Source organism: Propithecus coquereli, unplaced genomic scaffold, assembly GCF_000956105.1.
Source record: "Propithecus coquereli isolate 6110/MARCELLA unplaced genomic scaffold, Pcoq_1.0 Scaffold2914, whole genome shotgun sequence".
NCBI lineage: Eukaryota > Metazoa > Chordata > Mammalia > Primates > Indriidae > Propithecus > Propithecus coquereli.
Genome location: NW_012148524.1, coordinates 159,597 through 182,432, shown reverse-complemented (window position 1 = coordinate 182,432; position 22,836 = coordinate 159,597). Strand labels below are relative to the sequence as shown.

The 22,836-nt window shown below is 41.1% G+C and overlaps 1 protein-coding gene and 1 pseudogene across 1 annotated transcript in view; one reads left to right on the top strand and one right to left on the bottom strand.

Annotated features, from left to right (window-relative positions):
- The window catches only part of CLCN5 (chloride channel, voltage-sensitive 5), a 140,448-nt gene extending 133,279 nt beyond the window's left edge, over window positions 1-7,169 (bottom strand). Inside the window, exons 1-3 of the mRNA XM_012648702.1 lie at window positions 7,042-7,169; window positions 6,357-6,432; window positions 4,806-4,948 (exon numbers count right to left, since the gene is read on the bottom strand). Coding sequence (XP_012504156.1) covers window positions 4,806-4,821 — 16 coding nt within the window. The 5' untranslated portion in view covers window positions 4,822-4,948; window positions 6,357-6,432; window positions 7,042-7,169. The remainder of the gene's footprint in view (window positions 1-4,805; window positions 4,949-6,356; window positions 6,433-7,041) is intronic.
- Window positions 7,170-17,150: 9,981 nt separating this feature from the next.
- On the top strand, window positions 17,151-17,961 carry LOC105813887 (annotated as a pseudogene).
- Window positions 17,962-22,836: the final 4,875 nt, after the last annotated feature.

The window sequence follows — 22,836 nt, the reverse complement described above, 5'->3', positions numbered from 1 at the left end:
CCACAAGTGTATGAGAACACCTGCTTCCTTGTGTTCTTGCCAACAGTGAGTTCTGTCATTCCTTTTTAATTTTTGTAAATTATACCAGAGAAAATAGTATGCCATTCTAATTCCCCCTTCTTTGACTACCATTAGAGATAGTACATTTTTTCATGTTTACTGACCATTTGTACTTTTTTATGTATTTTCCTTTGCACATTTTTCTCCCGTCCTTTGCACATTTTTCTAGTAAAATACTTATGTTTTTCTTATTGTTCTATAAGTTTTTATGTGTTAAAGATAATGAGTCTTATTGTAATTGTTTCTAGTTTTCTCATTAACTTTATGGTTTGTGCAGAAATTTTTAATTTTCATATAATTGATTAATCTTTTTCGTTATTATTCTACCTTTGATTATGCATACAAATATCTTCCCTACCCCCAAGATTATATAAATAGTCTCCCATACTTTTTGAGTTCTTTCATCATGGCCTTTTTTAAAACTTTTAATTTTTTAATGCAGCAGCTACACATCAGAACTGCTTACAGTGCTTCTTTAAATGCTCAGGTCTTGAGACTGAATCACAATTCGGAGAGTTGGGACCTGAGCAGGAATATTTTTAAAAGCACCACAGGCAATTCTGACACCCCTTCTTTATTAAAAAACACCATTTTAATCCTTCTAAATTTATGTTGATGTCATTTTTCCACATTACTTCAGCACACATGTTAAATAAATCATTTCATTAATTTGAAATGCCACCTTTATCCTAGTTGGTAAGCTCCGTAAAAGCAGAGACCATACCTGTTTTCACTGACCACTGCATTTCCAGGGCCCAGAAGAGTGCCTGGTACACAACCAGTGTTCAATAAATGTTAATTGAATTAATAAATAACACCTGACAACACAAGTCTCCAACCTCAAAACGGCTAGTCTTCAATATTTTCACTATTAGACCAATAAAACTGATGTTATTAATGATGACCCTGAGTTATCAAAAATATTAAATTATGCTCAGTACACGCCATTTAAAACGGCCAGAAAACGTATTAGAGGGTTCCATTAAGTGAAGTCAAAATAATAACATTGGCCAGTTTTAAGGGGTATGGGAATTCTGACCAAATTCTCCGTGGGAGAACTAGACAGTAATGACCCAAGAAACTAAGGAGATTTGGGTTCCTCTAGCTCCTAGGGTTCCTCAACTAGCTCCTGAGATTGACTCAGAAGCTTCCTTGAACTGCAGACAGACCCGCACATTCCCTCTTCCATGAGCCAATGGAAAGAACATTGGAATAGGGGAAACAGGTGACCTGGATTTTAGACCTAGCACTAGGATCACCTACTAACTGTTTGACCGTGGGCATGTCACTTAATGTCTAGAGGTTGGGCTGTTTTCCAAGGATCTCTTCAGGTCTAAACCTTTACTTGAGGACCGCTACAGGGCAGGGCTTCCAAGGACAACCTGAAATTACCTCCACAGAACAGGGTCCGAATCCCATCCCAGACTATAAGAAAATAATAGTGATAGCAGTAGCAGTAATAATAGCTATTGTTAAATTTTACTGAGTATTTATATGCTAAATGATATTCTAAACATCTTACTATAATAAAGGCACACATTGATACAGCACTTACTATGTGCCAAGTGCTCTGCATATATTAACTTAATACATCTTCATAACAACCCTATAAAGTGAGTTCTATTATTTTTTCCTTTTTAAAATGATATACAATAGTTGCACATATTTTGTAGTACATGTAATATTTTGATACATGTATACAATGTGTAATGATCAAATCAGGGTAATTGGGATATCTATCACCTCAAACATTTATCTTTTCTTTGTGTTAGGAACATTCCAATTCTTCTCTTCTAGCTATTTTTAAATACACAATAAATTATTAACTATAGTCTCCCTACTGTGCTATCAAGTACTAGAATTTATTCCTTCTATCTAACTGTATTTTATACCCATCAACCAGCTTCTCTTCACCTCCCCTTCCCCACTTCTATTAACCACGATTCTACTTTCTATCTCCATAAAATCCACTTTTTTAGCTCCCACATATCAGTGAGAACATGTGGTATTTGTTTTTCTGTGCCTGGCTTATTTCACTTAACATAATGACCTCTAGTTCCATCCAGTTCTATCCATGATGTTATTCTTTTTTTGGCTAGATAGCATTCCATTGTGTATGTATACCACATTTTCTTTATCCATTCATCTGTTGATGGACACTTAGGTTGATACCACATATTGCCTATTGTGAATAGTGCTGCAATAAACTTAGGAGCACAGGTATCTCTTCCATATACTGACTTCTTTCCTTTTGGATAGATACCTAGCAGCAGGACGAGTTCTATTATTATTCCCATTTAACAAAAGAGAAAATTGATACACAGAGGAGTTAAGTGACTTGCCCAAGGCCTCTTAGCTGCCAAGTGACAGAACCAATGGAGTAGAACTCAGACCCACATGTTTAACTATTATGCCATACTGTTTCTAAACTATCAGTGTACTATGCTTATAAATTCAGAGGTTCCCCCCAAACAAGGGTAAGCTGCAGTTTTCCAAAGAGCTTACTTATGTGGAATATTTCCCTCTTCACTAATGCTAGAAAAATAAGGTTTAACGCCAATGTAATTTTAAGCAGATCAGATTTCAGGGCCTGAGCTTGCAAAATTTATTATTTACTAAGAAAATATGACATTTTAAGAATTGTTAAACATTAAATGTTTTTATTATAAAATAAATAAATCATTAACTACTAATGACATTAGCTACAGAGAAAAAACACCAGGTCTTTCATGCATCATTAGGAACTATAGATCCCCACCTGCACTAACTCCAGTTCCAAACTTTCAAAACTGTCTTTGAAACATTGACCTGACAACCTGCAGGTGTCCCAACCCCAGCAAGTCATCCAAACTCAGTACACTAACTTCCACCAGCCCCACACCCATCAGCCGCCTCTCCACCTTCCCCATTTCAGAGAATGGCAACACTGGCCCCCAGGCATCCAAGCTGGCTGTCAGTCCCACATCCAATCACAGAACATTTCTAGAATTCATCCCGTTCTCTCTAACCTCGCTGTCCCCGCTTCTTCTGCTCAGATCCTCACCATCTCTCCCCTAAACCAATATTCCAGAAACTTCCCGACTGACTCCCGGCTTTCATCGTCTCCAGCTCAGCACTGCTGCCAAAGTAATCTCTCTAAAACAAAATCTGATTATGTTACTTCCCTGTGTAGAATCTTTGTCTTCAGGATAAAGTGTAGAATCCTTCCTAGAACATACAAGGTTCTTTATTATCTGGCCTCTGACTACCTTCCCTGCTTTGTCTGAGGTCGTGCCCCCACACATCTCACATGAGGCAAACAGAGCAACTTGGAACTTCCCAAACAGTGCTGCTCTGTCTGCCCAGAATGCAATTCTCTCATTTGCCCATCTGGCAAACTCCTACTCATTTTTTTAGACCAGCTCAAAACTCAGAGTTCATCATGCTTTTCTTTGGGCTTCCACAGCATTTTGCACCTCTCCCTATTGTAACACTTATTCAATGTGACACAATGATTTATTTACATGTTTGTCCTTCCCAGACAACAAGGAACCTTCTAGGACTGCGGTCCCCAACCCCTGGGCTGTGGATTGGTACCGGTCCGTGGCCTGTTAGGGACCAGGCTACAGAGCTCTGCCGCAGCCCCCTACCCCCGTCTGTAGAAAAATTATCTTCCATGAAACTGGTCCCTGGTGCCAAAAAGGTTGGGGACCACTGCTCTAGGGTTCTGCATCTTATTTATCTCTGTATTCCATTTATCAAATGAAAGAATGTCTCAGGATTTAAGCAAGAATATCCAAACTGCTTTTGATAAATGCCCATTGTGTGAGTCAAAGCAGGCATATAGGCCAAATTCCATTTCAACAAATGTCTTTAAATCGAAAATCTTTGTACATCAAAACTACTTGTCACATTTGTGTGCCCACATATTTTAAGCAACACAATGCAACATTTTTAAAAGATACATTAGACCACCAAGTAACCTACCTGTTGAATATTTCTAGATATTCAAGTTATTTCATTCTCCTCCATCTAAGCGGTCCTTAAACTTTTGTGGGTCACAGATGAATTTTAGTAGTGTTTGTCTATCATTTCCTAAAACCACACTCCCTTTTGAAAAATATAAAAATTCCACACACCAGAGATTCTGAAACTCTCCAGAAGGGCAGTCCTCAACCTCACCAAAAATAAGAATAACTTTGTATGTGGTAGGAATTCATAGGTTCACAAAAGATGTAATCCATCAGCCAAGATACTGTTGAGCTTTGCTTCCAGGTAGTCTGTATTATTAAAATAGGCATTTTCCTTCTATCGCCAAATATAAACATTATAACATTTAATATGCTTTTACAAACTGCATACGTCCCAAAAAATTTTTACTGGAAAGAGGAAGGCAGAAAGGCACTGACATCTGTCTCTCCCACGTTTGAGACTCTTACGAGAGAAATTTGCAGGAAACAAATGAAAAGCACAAAAGAAAAAATATCCTCTGTTTCCTCACATATAACCTCCATGAGCACACGTTTAAATGAAGGAGTTCTTTTCAATGCTTCTGGCATGGCACTTTCGTACTTCCCCCAACCTCATTTTAAAATAATTCAAACTTCTAGCTAGCAGCAACTTCTGTTAAACTAAAGTGCTTTGTCCTTGCAAAGACGAAGGGTTAAATTAAAGAAACAGCTGGCTGCCTGCCACTGGCTTTGGAGTGGGGGGGAGAATAGAGTAGGAAGAAAAACCAGTTATAAGAATAAGAGCTAATTTCTTACCCTGCCACATGGCCATCTTGATCCTATCTTCTCCCAGGCTGGGGTCACACAGGCTCAGTTTCCCAGAGCCCCTCAGTTTTGTAGGGAGAGTTGATAGCAAGGCAGTTGTGTGGTCCTTTCTGCAAGATGCTAAAGCTCCAAACCTGAAAATGCAAATAGAAAAATGAATGCCTAAAAGAAAAAAAAAAAAAACTTCAAATGTTCGAAAATTATCTGCTGTCCCTCTCTAAACCTCTCTTTCAAGGATAGGCAGACATGAGTAGTGTCAAGTTTCCCCCTCAGCAGCAATATATTGCTGAAGAAAGAAAGAATTGGGAGTAATCAGGAGATCTGGAGTCAGTTAATGTTGCCACTCAGTGCTGTACAATTCTGCAGGAATCAGTGGAGCTTCAGTAAATGGGGTTCCAAATCTCAATGGATACATGGTTGGATGAGATCACTGTTAAGTGTCTTTCCTATCTTGAAGTTCCATACTTTAGGGACTGAAGAGCAGCATTAATATCCAATGCCCTATCCAACCACCAAGATACCCAACTACACATTAAAAAATCAGTAGAGACCAAATTTTGTGAATACTTAAAGTTTTTAAATAGATCTTGAGTAGGATAAAAAAAGAAAGGAGGTATAATAAAAAGTAAAGAGTGATGATGCCCATTGGGTGGTGGTTCTTCCTCCCTGCTTCATTGTACTTTCCCACACTTTGCAAATTTCCTATAGTGAGCACATATTGCTTTTATAATCAGGGGAAAAATGAACCAAAGAAAACGAAAAAGGTAAAAATAGAACACCAGTTTTAAGAAAACCAAATTAATTCAGCCAATGTCTATAGTTAAAACTTCAAATCCAGTCTTAGGACAATACTATTTACAAGGCTATGAAAGGAGCTAGAAATGGGAGAAAAAAATGAGAGGTCTGACTACTTAATTTGATTCAGAAGCTTAATATATTAAACACTCTGCCTGTCCATTTAAACAAGTTTTCAGTTAATAAACTGATCTTCCTTACTTATCATAAAAGCCAATCTCTCTTTCGAAGAGCCTTCACCTTTTTGACTGGTGAACATCAAAGTAGACTGCTATTTCCATGGCTTTTATACAACCAACACCTCCACTCCCGAAGTGAAAGCGCTATAAAGCAAAAACACTGACGGCTAATACTAACGTGAGAATCATGTTGCCTTTCTTTAATGACAAAAGGATTAATGTGTACAGCAGTCCCAAAACACCAGTAGAGAAAAGACAGTGCTTTGGATAAGAAAAGGTTCACGAAGTCCAAGAAAACTAGGAACTCACAAACTCCCAGGATGAATTCACCAGGAAAAGGCGCACCAATGACTTATCTGGAACCAGGGACAGTTTGTTTTGGTTTGCCTTTTTTCTTCTCCTATTTCGCGTGCAGTTAAGAAGTACTCATTTGCGCCTCGTGGAACAAGGTGAAATTTAACATTTCTTAAGTTAAACCTGAGTAGTTGCTAATAAACGTATGAAGTTTCTGTAAAGCGGATTCATACTGGCTTTTTATGCGCCAAACTTCTGGATTTCCCTCACTTACTCGGGGCAGCTTCCACTGACGTTATCACACGGGCACACGCACAACTTCACTTGGAACTCCCGGCAACTGATTTGTTCTGAAATGTTAATAAAGGTAAACGCGCGTCAATGTAAAGGTAAAGCTTTCCCCTTATGGGTAAAGGCGCTCAAGAGCAAGGCTCAAAAGTCTGAAGAGAACCAGCTCCGCGCGTTAAGTGGCAAAAGGAAAACGCGCAACAACTACTTTTCCAAGAGTTTGGACCCAGCCTCGCTAAGACCCATACAAACCTGAAGCAAGCCCAGAGCCTGGAACGCGGTCTCGACTGAGCTTTATCAGCTCAAGCTTTATCACCCTACCCCAGAACTGGAAAGGGGATGCAGGCAGCTAACCTCCCCGATTCAAAAGCTGGGCGGGCTTGGCGCCGCTCTGCAAGGAAACTTCGCTCGGGCAGCCCAGCGACCCTTCTCCGAGAACAGGGCTGGGCTCCCGGGAGATGCCGCCCCGCTCTGACTAGAACTAGCCTGTCTACCTCCTCCGAGTGCCGGGTGGTGGCGTCCGGGCACGGGGAACCCCCATCTCCAGGGGGCCGAGCCAGCAGGGGACTGCTTCCCCCGTGTCGCTGCGCTCCGGGGGTGTTCCAGCAGTGGGCCGGGGGCCAGCGGCCCGCGAAGGACTATAGGGGAAGGGACAGCCCATTTGTCTTTACCTGTCGCTAAGGTCAGGAGCCGCTGTGCCCGTGTCCGCCGCCGGTGGGCAACGCGCTCGGTCTGCTCTGGCGTCCAGGACACCAAGTTGAACTAGCGCCCCACGTAGCCGGCAGAGCTTCATTCACACAGCCCAACTGGGGAGGAGGGGGAGCGGAGCGGGCGCGCGGCTCATGTGACAGGCGCCTCCCGAGTATCGGCTCAGCCCAGCCCGCCTCTGCGCGTGCGCGCTACCACGGGCCCTCACCTGGCACCCTGGCCCAGCCCGGGAGGAGGGGACGCCAGCCGAGGAGGGGCTGTTGGGCGGAGCTTCAACGTGCGCAACCGCAGTAGGTCCGCCCTGCTCTCTGCCCTATTTAATGACTGGGCGGGTTCTAACCCAGTGCTGGGCGTGTCCTAACCTAGTGCTGGGCAAGTCAGTTGCCTTTGAAAAAGCAACTGTGTACACAGTACCTTTTTTTGTTTTCTTTTGTCCTTAGAATGAAACTGTTTATCCTTAGCTTCTGTCCCACAGAGTAGTTAGTATAATAGTAGAAACCTAATACTAGATCACATATTTTGAGCTGCTTCTTATATGCCAGGCACTGTTCTAAGCCCCTTACTTTTTTCATCTCATTTAATGCTTGCAATAACCGCATGGGATATGCACCATTATTATTCCATTTTTGCTCATAAGAATACAGAAGCACACAGAAAGGTTAAATAACTTGTCCAAGCTCACATGACAGTAAGTAAGAATAGAAATAGTGATGCTTTTACCAGCCAGCTTGAACCTCACAGCAACACCGGAAAATCTATACTGCAGTTATCAGTATTGTATTATCTCCTTTTTAATCATCACAAAACGGAGGCTCAGAAAAGCAAATCACAGGAATAGGAATCCAACCTAGGTATATCTGACTCCAAAGCCCTTGCCATCGGGTAGGAAGAAATGACCTCTTGTTTTACAGAAGAGAAAACCTAGGCCAAATGGGATGCGTCGACTCTACTTAAATGATCCAGCTATTTAGTTATTTGCAGAATTAAGACTAGAATCCATAAAATAAATTCAGGTAAATTAACTAGAACCCAGGTACTCTAATTCAGAGTCCACTGTAGTGAACAATTTTGAATGCTTACTCTGGGCAAGCTTAGTGGTTGCAGATACAAAACCTGTCTCCTAGCCCAACCAGTGTAAGGCCACCAGGGACAGATCTGTAATCCGACATAGGCTTTGGACCCATTGTAATAAGGGAGACTGCACACCAGAAAAACTGTGGGCATCTCACCAAATGAAGAAATAGAGTTATTATAGGATTTGGGGAAAGGGTGGAGTTTAGGTGAATTTTAAACAAAGCAGTGTTTTGGTAAGCTCAAAGCAAAGCAGGGACTATGTCACTTGGGGTCACCATCAGGACTGGACTGCAAAGTGAACCCAGAGCTCTATTTCATTGGGAACCACAAAATAAAGATAGATGTTGAATGTTGTGTCCAGATACCTCTTATCTGAAGCTCTGCACCTGGGTTAGGAACTGAGGCTGCTTCTCTGTGTCAAAGAAACTTATGTCCTCCAGACAAATGTGGGATGTTTTATTCTTACTGATATGATTTCAAGCAGAAATGTTTCTGATAATCTATGATCTTAGAGAACAAAGTTTCTCAGTGAATAAAAAAGTGGTGATCACTCAGATAAGGGTGTTGCTACCACTTTACAGCTGCAACATGTCTTCAGGAGAAATAATGTTCTCTGTTAAATTTGCAGCTGGCTTTATCTGTGTGTTATTCCAGCCTGATGAATGGCCATATTTTTTCTTTCTCACTCCAAAATAATTTGTATTTTCTCACCTGGTTAACATTCAGCCTCTTCCTTCAGTCACTTACAGTGTGTGGGCTAGCCACAAGTAAACAGAAAGAATCAGGGCAGTCCTTTAATACAGGTAAATCCAACTGGAGGTAACACCTTTGGCAAAAGTGTGCAGGCGGGAAGTTATATGTGAGAGCCTGTGAGTAGTCCTATGTGGTTGAAGCTTAGAGTATGGAAGTATAGGGGAGTTGTGGGAGCCCAATTTTGGAGGATCCTGAATATTGGACTAAGATTTGTACTTAATTAAGAAAGTGATTGAGAAGGAGTTGACTTTATTGAGCAAAGCAATCCGTCTTTTGGAACTCTTCTTTAAGAAGGTGAATCTGGGGTGATTGTTCAAGGAGAAGTTGGTTTGTTTGCTTTGTTTTTTTCTCCTGTCATTGCAGGATAAAAGAAACCAAGCTTATTTGTAGGTTAAGCAGGAAAAGCCACTGGTGAAATAGAAATCGAAGAGGCAAGAAAAGGAGAGGATAATTAATGGAGTAAAATACTTGGACAAATAGAAATGAGATCTAAATACAAGCTAACCTTGGAAAAGACGCCTTTTCCTCTGATACCAAAAGGGGCGTGGGGTTAAAGGACAGCAATCTGGTTGGAAGCAGACCTGTCACGAAGCTGCCTCTGCAAAGCAAGCATGTTGGCTTTACTTGGAATACTGTAGGTTTATTTGGGAGAGCTGGGGGTCGTGGGTGGGGGGCCGAGGGGAGGGGAAATTATGAGAGTAATCTGCAGTACACCCAGATTACCGCTTGGTGTCGCCACTGACCGCTGACAGCTTGAAGGGCTCCAGTTGGGGACTACATTTCAAAAAAAGAACGTTTTATCTTTTGCGAATTGCAAAACAAAACATTTATGAAAGTGGGCTCTGGAGCCAGACTGCCTTGGCTCAAAACAAACCATACACAGACACTCATTAGCTGTGTCACCTCGTTCAAGTTATCGAAGTTCACTCTGTTTCGGGTTTCTTATCTGTAAAATGTGGTAATAGGAATAAATGTACTACTAGATGTAGAACAGTTAGAACAGTTGAAGTGCTCAATAAATTCTAGCTAGTATTACTATTGATGATGATGATGATGAATAAGGCTCCTTCAGTCTTTGGATACCCAAGCTTTGCAGGAGCTATTTGTGTGGTGAGTGTAAATGTCTATACAATACCTTTCCAAGCAAAGTGGTTAGAGGCAAAGTTAACAGTTCAGTCAAGAGGTATAGATTCTGACTCCGCACCAGAGACCCTTAGCCAGGTGTCCCAGATCTATGGGCACATGGTCGCAAGCGGATTTGGCCAAGACAGTGAACGTAGGTCAACATAAAGGAGTCCTCTGCTGTCCTCCCCCTCCCGTGGAAAAAATTGAAAGAAAATTCCCACCCCACCCCCATGATGGTCAACAGACTGTTAACCATTAAGAGCCATTTGGTCTTACAAAGCAAGCAGTAAATATAATGTGATATTAAAAATTAATTATAAAGAAGGAATAAAACAGTGAATTTCTCTGTATAATAAAAGGTAACACTTTAGAGTTAATTTTGCAAAAGAAAAACCTCCAGAGCAAGATATCACAGTGACACCTAAAGTATCATGTCCAAAGCAGCTTTAGCTTTCATTTTAAAATTGGCACTGCAAATAAAGACTGAAAGAGTTACATGAGTACGTAGCCATGTAGAGTAGTAAGTGAATGTTTCTGATATTGTTCTTATTTATTTGTTCCACATTTTGTTGAGTCCTTACTATTGTGCCAGGCACTGTGCTAGCCCCTAAGGATACTAGTTTTAAAGTGAAATATCTGGGGTGCCCAAGAAACGACCGGGATAGTTCTAGAAAAAGGGGGCAGAATAAAAGAAAATGAACAAAGTCCTCTAAGCTCAGGGGATCTATCAAGACAGTAAGTTAGGAAATTCTGATAATAGAGTGATCTGAAATCATTTGTAATTGCCCCATGACTGGAGAGCTGAGTATCAAAAATAACAAATGGCTTCTACACCAATAATGGATAGCTAACCTCATAACTGGAGAAATACTAATGAAAACTGCAGTGAGATACCATTGGCAAAAATATTGACAATACACTGTGTTGACAAATCGGGGGTGAGGGAGGTAAGTCCTCTCATACATTGCTGGTGGGAGTGCAATTAGTCAATTGAGGGCAATTTTAGAATAGCTATAATAATTATAATATATGAGACTTTGATTCCAAAATTCCATTTCTAGGAATTTCTCCTCCAGTTATGTTTGCACACATGTAAAATGTTATGTGTACAAGGTTTTTCACTGTAGCTTGTCTGTAATAACAAAAACTGGGAAACAACCAGATTTCCCTCAATGGGGGACTGATCAAATAAAATAATGGTGCATCTATCCAATGGGGAAAAATGAGAAAGCTTTTCATGTACTTATATGTAAAATTCTCTGTTATACATTATGTAGGAAAAGCAAGATGTAGAGCTATGTACTTTCTTAATTTTGTGCTATGGAAGTGTATTACGTATTCCATTATATATTTTTAAAAGTAATATAGAAAAAGAATTTTGAATAGCCTGTCAAGGATAGTGTTTAGATTGAAGAGCCAGTTGGTAAGCTTACTCCTTAAGTGCCAGTCAAAGAAAGATCCTGTCAATCTGTGAGAATATACTAGAAAATTTATGATAAGCAAAACCCCACTCTTTATAGTTCTCTAATTGGGTCCAGCATAATTTTTGACAAGTAGTTTTCATGAGAAATTTTACTTTTTAAAAATCCCACCTCAGGGCCAGGCGCGGTGGCTCACACCTGTAATCCTAGCACTCTAGGAGGCTGAGGCAGGAGGATTTCTTGAGGTTAGGAGTTCGAGACCAGCCTGAGCAAGACTGAGGCCCTGACTCTACTAAAAATAGAAAAATTAGCCGGGCGTGGTGGTGCACACCCGTAGTCCCAGCTACTCGGGAGGCTGAGGCAGGAGGATCGCTTGAGCCCAGGAGTTTGAGGCTGCTGTGAGCTAGGCTGATGCCACGGCATTTTAGCCCAGGTGACGGAGCAAGACTCTGTCTCAAAAAAAAAAAAAGAAAGAAAGAAAGAAAGAAAAGAAAATCCCACGTCAGGTTGCCCTCTATGTGAGAGAAGTCCAAGTCTAGCTAGAATTGCTAGTATTCTTAAGGGGGCAGATATGAGAGTTTGTTTAGGGAATGGTTTTGAGGACTTGCAGATCTTTAATATGTAAATCCAACCAGCTCTGTACAGACTTCAGTTACATGAAGACATGAAAGCGCAACAGAATAGTGGTAGTGGTTTCTCTGAACCATTGTGATACCTGGTCACCAACTAGCGTGTGATCTCCTCGAGGGCAGGGCTCACGTCCTATATTTCTTTTATATTCATTACAGCAATGCTTTTCAAACTATTTGTAGGGAAAGTTCATTTTCCCCAAATCCATCATGTACCAATACTTTTATAAAATACAATAAAAATGAATTACTAGAAAAATGAAATAAAAACAAAGACATAAAATACAAGCCTAATTCTTCTGTTATTATATTCAACAGACATAAAATTACTATCAAATTGTTGTTAAGTTTTTGAAACATTTACTCTCGATTTCATTCCGGTTCTATACGGATCAATAATAAACGGTTTTGGGAACAGCACTGGGCCCTGGACCACACTTTGAATAGCACTACTCGACAGCACTGCCGCAGCGCCCAGCTCATCGCGGGGAATTCGACAAGTGCTGCGTTTAATACATCATTCTTACATTAATAGAATGTTTTCTGCGTTGCAGTGTATTTTCACATCTCTTCAGAGTTGAGTGAAGCAGATTTTGTCATTCCCATTTGGCAGAAGAGAAAGTTAAAGCACACAGATTAAGTGATTTCCCTGGTCTGAAACAGCTACTTAGTGTCAGAACTCCAAATTCGTCTCTGACTTCTATTGAATTTTGTGGCAGCGGCACTAGGAGAATCTTCCAGTCAAAGAGAGTTTCCCAAGGGTCCCACCAATTAGAAAAAAACCTGCCTTAGGTTTTCTAAATGACAACAGGTCGACAGCCAGGTATGACAGAAAGAGGGAGACTCGAATCAGAGATCTAGTTTGGAATCCGGGCTTGAACAAGAGATTTTACCTCTGAACCTGTCTCTTTGTCTCTAAAGGGGATAATAACGGCTTCCCCACAAAGATGCACTGAGAACTAAATGGTGGACTAAACAGCCAGGCACGTAGTTCAAAAGGAATGGTTGTTATTAATACTAGGCTCAGTTTAGAAGGCCTACATTGAAGGGCTTGCTCCTTAATCTCATCACATGGAATGCGCGCCATCTACTGGTAGAGCAGAGAACATGGCTCTAGGAAGAGGGCATTGCTCTCTGTAGGAACCGCCATCAGTGAATCATGCCTTTTGTGCTTTTCTCTTTTTGCATTAGCTATAAGCTTGGAGCCAAATGTTTGGTCCTCCCCTGGCAAGAGAAAAGGACTTTACAGATTGTATTTTGTGTCAACCTCACCTCTAGTTCCATTTTATTTCTCCTATCTGTATTTTCCCTTGGCCCGATTATCTCATTTTTAATATATTTTTGTAGTCACTTTGAATACCCTTTAGAATATTCAGAATAGTGATTTATTAAACTGGATAAGAATTTGACAAGAATATATTATATTTTTTGTTATTGTTGGCCTGTTATCATGGCAACCTGCAGAATCTAACAACAGGTACAAGAGTAGATAAGTTAACTCTAAGATATAATATAATGAAGGTAAAAATAATTTAAATTCAAAATAAAAATTTAAGAGGTATCACAAGAATGGAAGAATAGGCACCACATGTACTCGCCATCAAATTGGCACTAACTGATCAAAACTAAAGTGCTCACACAGTAGTAATATTCTTTGGGGGTTGGGAGTGGGTAAACTCAAAACTAATGGACATGGTGAGCATTGTAGGGGGGAAAGGGCACACCTCAAATCATGGTTTGGGTGTGGCAAAGTCATATCATGTAACCAAAATGTTTGTACTCTCATAATATCCTGAAATAAAAAATTTAAAGAAAAGAGTTCCTGAGATGAAAAAAAAAAAGATTGTAAGCTTTATAGGGCAAAGATTTTCTCTTTGTTCATTGGTGTGTCCCAAGCACCTAAAATAGTACCCAAAACACAGGTACTCAATGTATGAGTGTAGAATAAGTGAGTAAATACATTCTGTTCTCCCTTCCAATCTCCAGATCTGGGAGTATGTTGTTCATAATGTATCTCTTTTAATTGCTACATTCTGGTTGTGCATCTCATCTTACCATTTCTATGATTTCTAAAGATAAAAACAGAGAAGAGGGGTTACGGGTGAGAAGAGTGATTCAATAACATTGTTGAATAAATTGTAAGTGTATAATTTGAAAATATATAAAAAAATTTAAGACTCCAAGCCTATAGAGATTTAAATGGCCACTACCAAGTAGTACTAGGATGCTACAACCTGAGTTAAGCGATTTATTCATTTATTTATACATCGGGTACTTACTATGTGCCATACATGGTTCCAGGTACAGAAAATACAGCAGTGGACAAAAAGACACAAGTGCGTGCCCTTGCTGAGTTACACCTTCGAGGAAGGGGTGGAGGTGAAGACAGATGATGAATAAGATAAACAAGAATGGTATATAGTATATGTAGGAGGTAAGTGCTATGAAAAAAATTCAGCTGTAAAGGGGTAAAGAGATCTGGAGTGTTACAGCTTAAGTCAGAGAAGGCCTTGAGGGAAGCTGACACTTGAGAAAGAACTTTCAGAAAATGAGAGAGTAGGCCATGCTGGTACCTGGAGGGAGAATATTCCAGGTCAAGGGAAAGTGAGTGAGAGGGCTCTTAAATGGAAGCATGCTGGTGTGACTGGGAACAGCTGGTGTGGTAGGAACAACAGGAGCAAGGAAGAGAGCAGTTGGAAGAGATCATGCCCAGCTGTGTAGGCTAGTGTATGCAGTTTTGACTTTTGCTGTTGCGTGAGCCATGCTTGGAAGCCATGGGAGGGTTTCAGAGAGGGAGTGATAGGATCTGACTTCTCTCTGGTTACTATGTTAAGTGGGAGGGCAAAGGTGGAAGGAGAAGCACCAGTTTGGAGGCTATTTCAGCAATGCAGGCAAGAGATAATGGTAGCTTGGACCAAGGTGATAGCAGTGAGGGTGATCAGAAGGAGTCAGATTGTGCATTTATCTTCAAGATAGCACCATCAGGATTTGCTTATGGATTAGATGTGAGATGTTAGAGAGAGAAGTCAAGAATGATCCCAAGGTTTGTGGCCTAAGCAACTGGAAACAATGAAGAACAAGCGAGTTTGGAGGGCAGAGGTCAGAAATTCCTTTCTTAACATTTTAAAATTTGAAATATGTACTAGATATCCAGGTGGAGATGTTAAATAGGCAGCTAGATGCACACGTTGTAATTTAGGGGAGAGGTTTGGACAAGAGATATAAACTTAAGAGTTGAAAGCAGGTAGTGTTTAAAGCCATGAAATCAGATGAATGATTAAGGGAGAGAGGAGAGAGAGAGAAGGGAGAAGGACAAGACTGAGCCCTGGAGCACTCCCACATTAGGAGATCAGGCAGCCAAGGAGGAACCGAAAAGAAAACTAAGAAAGTAGCTGTGACATAAGAGAAAATACAGAATAGTGTGATGTCCTGGAAACAAATAAAGAAATTGTTTCAAGAAGGAGAGTTAAATGCTACTGGTGGGTTAAGTAAAATGAAGATAGCATTGGATTTGGCAGTGTGGAAGCCACTGGTGACTTTGACAAGATCCATTTGGGTAGAGTCATGGAGGATGAAAGCTTGATAAGAGTGGGTTTAAGAGAAAATGGCAAACAGGGAACTTCTGGTTGTACTCAGTGCTTATCTCTCTATTTCTTCTGCTAAAAATACCCTGGGAATTTTATGTATAAAACATAAGATGATTCTAAAAGATGAAGAGAAGAAGGCAGAGTGACTAGGGACCTTGGAACCCGAGGAATGACAGTGCTGTGAGTGGAGGCCTAGTGGAGAGCTTGAATTTTCACCCTTTCCCAATAGGAATAAAGGTGCCGCTCCTGTCCCATGGTGAAACCAAGGTAGGGAACATGGTTTTCCAACCTCAATTGGCAGCAACAAGGCAGCACCCCTTTCCTGGCATGGTGTCAGAGAAGGCCAGTTAAAACAAAAGATTTGAATAAGATCCAGGTCTTATTGCACAACACCCTATATGTCCAGGATACAAACGAAAACCATGTGTCACAACAAGAACAAGGAGAATCTCAAATAAGAAAAAATAGACAGCCACCAAAACCTATGTGACACAGATGTTGGAATCATATTACAAAGACTTTAAAGCATCCAACATAAAAAATTCTTCAAAGAGCAATTATGAACAGACATGAAGGAAAAAATAGAAAGTCTCAGCAAAGAAATAAATGATATAAAGGAGAACCAAACGGAACATTTAGAACCGAAAAATACAATAACTAAAATTTAAAAACTCATTGGATGGGCTCAACAGCAGAATGGAGAATGTGGATGATAGAACAATATAAATAACCCAGTTTGAACAACAGACAGAAAATAGACTAGAAAAAAAATGAACAGAGCTGTGGAACTATAACAAAAAAATCTAAGATTCATGTGATAGGAAATCCAGAAAGAGAGGAGAAAAAATGTGGGACTGAAAATGTATTCAAAGAAATAATAACTAAAAGTTTCCAATAGTTGAGAAAAGACAAACCTACAGATTCAGTAGCTAAGCAAACCCCAAACAAAATAAACCCAAATAAATGTGTGGCAAGATACAGCAAACTTTTGAAAACCAAAGACAAAGGAAAAATCTTGAAAACGGCAAATGAGAAATTGCACCTTACCTAGAGGGTAAAAACAATTTGAAAAAAGGCATATTTCTCATCAGAAATCATGGAGGCCAGAAGGAAGTGGGATAATGTTTTTCAAGTGCTGAAAGAATAGAATATATAAAGAATAGTGAAAATTGAACAGTAAAAGGAAACAATTCAATTTGAAAATGAGCAAAAGACACAAGAGGCATTTCACTGCAGAGGATATACAGTTGGCAAATAAACACATAAAAGATGTTCAACATCACTAGCCATTAGGGAAATGCCCATTAAAACTACAATGAGATATCACTACACACCTACTAGAATAACTAAACTAAAAAACAGTGATCATACTAAATGCTGACAAGGATGCAGAGAAACCGGATGTTTCATACATTTCTGGTAGACATATAAAATGGTATAGCTGCTCCGGAAAGCAGTTTAGCAGTTTCTTAATAAACTAAGCATGCACTTACCATATGACCAAGAAAAAGTCCAAGGTCCTGTATGAGAAGGAACAGAAGGGGCCCATGGCTGCCCTATGTCACTGCAATGGCCACCTGATGTCAGCCATCAACCAGAAGAGCTTCCTGTGGATCTTGACAGCCAGCAAGCAGACCAGCAAGCAGACCTCGATCGACACCAGCTGTACATCCACCAGATGAGCAGCATGAAAAAACTTCATCCGGCCGCAGAAGTCACTACCAGGAGGAGAGCAAGACACTGAGCCGCATGTCCCGGGACTCCAAGCCCCTGGAGATGTACGGCACGGACTTCATGGTTAGTGTCCAGGTGTCTTGCCGAGACTGCAACCTTATGATGCATATGTACCTGCCAGAAGCCAAGGAGAGTTTCAGGGACGTCCGCCTGCTACGCCGAGCAGACTTCCATGTGGGCCCCCGCGTGTACACATTCTGGAGGACCCTGTGCCAAGGAGTCGCTGAGGAGCCCAACAAAAAGTCAGTGGTGTGGGAGAACACACTGGATGGTGGCATCGGGCGCCTGTTGTTGGTGAAGACCTGCCGGAGGCTGCTGATGCTACAGAAAGTGCTGACCACCATGCTGCCCGACATGCCGGCCTTGACCCCGCGCCTTCCGCATGCTGTACGTGGACTGTTGCGCCCTAGAGAACACCGCCTTGTGCAGCGTCCTAGATGGGGAGCTGCTCCACCTCTGCCTTTACCTCAGCACCATGGAGTGTGTGTGGCGAGCTGGCCAAAGAGATTGGCGCCATGCCTGACATTGTCCTGAAAGACTTGGAGGTGCACACAGTGTGACTGCCCACTTCTAGCCCCATGGATGCTGCCGCCGCCCCCGTACACTGCCTCCCACCCGCTTCTTGTACAAAACACAAGGAAAAGGGGGGAAAAGGAGCAAACAATTCATTAATAAATGCATCAGCAAATGGATCTCAAGGACATTATGGTGAGTGCAAAAACGCAATCTCAAAACGTCACATATTGTAGTATTCCATTTAGGTAACATTTTCTAAATGAGAAAATTACAGAGATGGACAACAGATTAGTGGTTGCCAGGGGTTAGGGAGAGTGGGTGGGAGGGGAGTGGGTATGGCTATAAAGGGAGAGCAGGAAGGAGATCTTTGTGATGATGGAGTAGTTCTGTATCTTGATTGCTGTGGCAGTTACACAAATCTACATACGTGATAAAATGGCACAGAACTATTCACACACATTGTACCAATGTAAATTTCCTGGATTTGATATTATACTACAGTTTATCAAGTGTGACTATTGGGGGAATCTGGGTGAAGTTTACAAAGGATCTCTCTGATCTCTCTGTGCTATTTTTGCAATTTTCTGTGGATCTAAAATTATTTCAAAATAAAAAGTTTAAAAAAGAATGGGGGAAGAGGAATTGTAGACATTAAATATAGAAAATTCTAGCAAGGAATTTTACTATAAAGGAGAGCAGAGAAATGGGATGGGTAGTGAGCAACGGATGGTGGCTTAAAAGAAGATTTTAAATTTTTTAAATGAGAACAATAATAGCATAGTTGAAGCTGATGGGAAGGAACCTGTAGAGGGGGAAAAGTTTATACTACAGGTCAAGAGAGGAGAGAATTGCCAGAAGGGGATGGGATCCAGTTAACAAGCGGGGGAATTAGCCTAAATAGGAGAAGGGACAGTTCATCCATATTGACAGGAGAAAGTGTGGAATATATACACAGATTTAGGTAAGTGAGTAGATACAGTGGGAGAAATTCTTGGGCTTTGTTTTCCGTTTGCCTCTGTTTTCTCAGTGAAACCGGAAACAAGGTCATGAGCTGAGAATGAGGATGTGTGTGGAGGTGTTAGAAATTTGAAGCAGAGGAGAAGGTATAAAATAGTTGTCTAGGAAACCAGCAAAGTAAATGGACTAGGATAATATTATGTGATTTCCTGGCAACATTAAGTGCCCACTTGAGGTTCATGGTCTTGAATTTAAAGTGAGAGTGTCATTTTGTGTTTTTCTCCAGCCATGTTCAGCTCTGTGGATAGAGAAAGGAGTAGGAGTTATTGGTAGTGACAAGATGGAGGCAAGGGGCTGCAATTGCGCGGAGAACAAAACTGGAGGAGGGGATTTCAAGGACTCGAGAGGCTAAGGTGTCAGAAGGGTCGGGTACTGAGATATCGGAAAGACAAACAATTAAGACAGGATTAATTGGAGAGAGTGACAGTGAGAAAGAAAGCTAAAATTTTTGAGAAACTGGAGGGGCACCTGAGGGCCTATAGATAACAACAGCAAGGTAGGATAGTGGGTGATATATTCTGTGACAGAGAATTCAAAGATGGGGATTTTTAGGGAGAGAAAAGGAGAATAATCAGGAAGTGGTAGTGAGGGGTCGCAGGCTATGGGAGAAAAAATAACCACCACTTGAAAGGGCTGTATAAGGTCCTTGGGTAGATCCAGGCTTCAGTTAGATCAAGAAGGTGAGGGGAACATTCAGCAAACAGGGAAAGGATATGAGGGATTTTGCTGATGACTTTGAGGTCTAGATAAGGTAACTATATAATTTATCATCCAATCTGGGACACTTTTGAGAATGACAAATGCTAAACTGGGCAGGATGGTGGCATACCACACATAAACTGAAGTTGTCCTGGGCAAACCGGGACCGTGGTTTTAGAGGACATGATAGAAGGATTTCAGGATCTGGAGAGGGTTAAGAGGTAAGGATAGGTCAGGCAAATACACAAAGTTGTATGGGGATTAGAACACAAGATACATGGGTAGTAACCAAGGAGTCCCAGGGTTCTTGCGATGACTGACATAAGTGAAGTTGAAGGGCATAAAAAGCCTAGTTCTGATGATCTTAAGGTAGATAGTCATGGTACATCTGTTGAGTGTTGAAAGAGAGAAATGGATGGGTGGTCAGAGCTTGCCCTTCACTCCTGCCAATGAAATTGCAGAGTCCTGGAGAGGGGAGTTGTATTCCTAGCCAATAAGGACAGCAACTCAATCCTAAGCCCCACTGAAGAAGAACTTGATACTTCTGAAATTCTTTATGCTTCCAGTATGAATGTTTTTTAGAGATGGGGTCTTGCTCTGTTGCCCAGGCTAGAGTGCGTGACACAATCATAGCTCACTGCAACCATGAACTCCTGGGCTCAAGCAATCCTCCTGCTGCAGCCTCCCAAGTAGCTAGGACCACAGTCATGCCCCACCATGCTCGCCTAACTTTTTAAAATTTATTGTAGAGACCAGGGAGAGGGGGGGTCTCACTATGTTGCCCAGACTGGACTCAAACTCCTGGCCTCCAGTGATCCTCCTGCCTCAGCCTCCCAAAGTGTTGGGATTACAAGCATGATCACCATGCCCAGCCCTGGTATGAATTGTTTTAACAACTGGGATTGGATTACTGCAGGTGAGGAAATTAATCGACCTAGCTGTGAGAACCTGAGGATGGCAGAGACAAGGGACTTAGTGGTGTTTCCCACAGAAAGTATAGGGAAACACACTGACATTGACAAAAATAGAAAATACCAAGCTGAAAAGAAAGTATAAAGTCCATCACTTAGATCCAAAAACCTAACTGCACAAGAACAAAATGATTGAGATGGTGTTTAACTACTCAACCCTATTTCCTCTTTTCTGTATTCATTCCCCAGATGAGTTCACCCCATCTCCTGGTTTTATTTTATTTTATTTATTTATTTATTTATTTATTTATTTATTTATTTATTTTTGAGACAGGGTCTTGCTCTGATGCCTTAGCTAGAGTGCAGTGGCATCATCACAGTTCACTGGAACCTGAAACTCCTGGGCTCAAGTGATCCTCCTGCCTGAGCCTCCTGAGTAGCTGGGACTGTAGGTGCCTGCCATCATGCTCGGCTAATTTTTCAATTTTTTGTAGAGACGGGGTCTCGCTCTTGCTCAGGCTGGTCTCAAACTCCTGGCCTCAAGCAATCCTCCCACCTCAGCCTCCCAGAGTGCTAGGATTACAGGCGTGAGCCACTGCGCCTGGCCCTAACTGCCTTCTTGACATCACAACTTAGACGTCTAATTGATGTCCCAAACTTGATATGGTCAACACTGAACTCCTGATTTTTCCTTAAAAACTTGTTTCACCCCCAGCATGCTCCATCTCAGTTGATGGAAAACTATCCTTCCAGTCACTGAAGCCAAAATACCTTGAATCTACAGTTGGCCTTCCTTATCTGCAGATTAAACCAACTGTGGATCAAAAATATTCAGGAAAAAAACAATAAAAAATAATACAAATAAACAATACAATGTAACAACTGTGTACATAGCATTTACCTTGTATTGGGCATTATAAGTAATCTAGGGATTATTTAAAGTATAATATGTGGGAGGAAGTGCATAGGTTATATGCAAATACGATGCCATTTCATATAAAGGACTTGAGCATTCACAGATTTTGGTATCAGTGGGGGCACAGGGGACCTGAAACCAATTCCCTGCATATGGAGGGACAATTGTATTAGCAAATCCTTTTGCTTTCTCTTCAAAATATACCCAGAAGTGCACCACTTCTCACCTTCTCCACCACTGCTACATGGCCTCTAAACACCATGCTCTCTCACCTGGATTACTGCATTATTGTCCTAACTGGTCTCTCTGAGTACATTCTATTCATGACACAGACGTCATAGTGATCCTTCTATAACAAATATCAAATTATGTCACTCCTCTGTTCAAAATCCTCCAATGGTATCTTCATCTTATTCAAATGAAAATCCACACTCCTTATGATGGCCTAACTCTGTAACCTCCTCTCCCACCATTATCCAACTCATCCACTCCTCCTAGCCACAGTGACTTTTGTGTTGCAGTTTTTAAACCTACCATGCTCTTCCCACCTCAGGGCCTTTGCACTTGCTGCTCTCTCTAACTGAAAAATTCTCCCTCCCTCCCTACCCCCCCAGATATCCCCTTGGCAAGCTCACCACTTCATTTGGGTCTATGTCTTCTCCCTTCCTTCTACCACTCTTTCTAAAATACCACCCCCTTCGTCATCCATTCCCTTAACTTGATTTATTTTTCTTCAGGCGCTTTTTACTATGCTATATATTTTATTGATTTTATTTATTATCACTTTCTCCTACTAGAATTTAAGTTTCATGAAGGCTAGAACTTTCTTTCATTCATCACTACATCTCCAGCAACCCTAACAACAGTACCTGGCACATAGTAAGTACTCAAAATTTGATCAAATGGAGATAAAAGTATAAATAAATAGATCAAATAAATTTTAGATGAGATCATTTATATATATTATTTTAAGCAAAGTATTAGTTTTAGATCTATTCCTAGATATCCTATAGAGTTTTAAAGCTGGGTATGGTGGCTCACACCTGTAATCCTAGTGACACAGGAGGATTACTTGAAGGCAGGAGTTTGAGACCAGCCTGGGCAACATAGTGAGACCCTGTCTCTAAATTAAAAATATATATGGGCTGGGTGTGGTGGCTCATGCCTGTAATCCTAGCACTCTGGGAGGCCGAGGCAGGTGGATTGTTTGAGCTCAGGAGTTCTAAACCAGCCTGAGCAAGACTGAGACCCCCGTCTCTACCAAAAAAAAAAGAAAGAAATTATCAGGAAAACTAAAAATATATAGAAAAAATTAGCCGGGCATGGTGACACATGCCTGTAGTCCCAGCCACTCAGGAGGCTGAGGCAGGAGGATC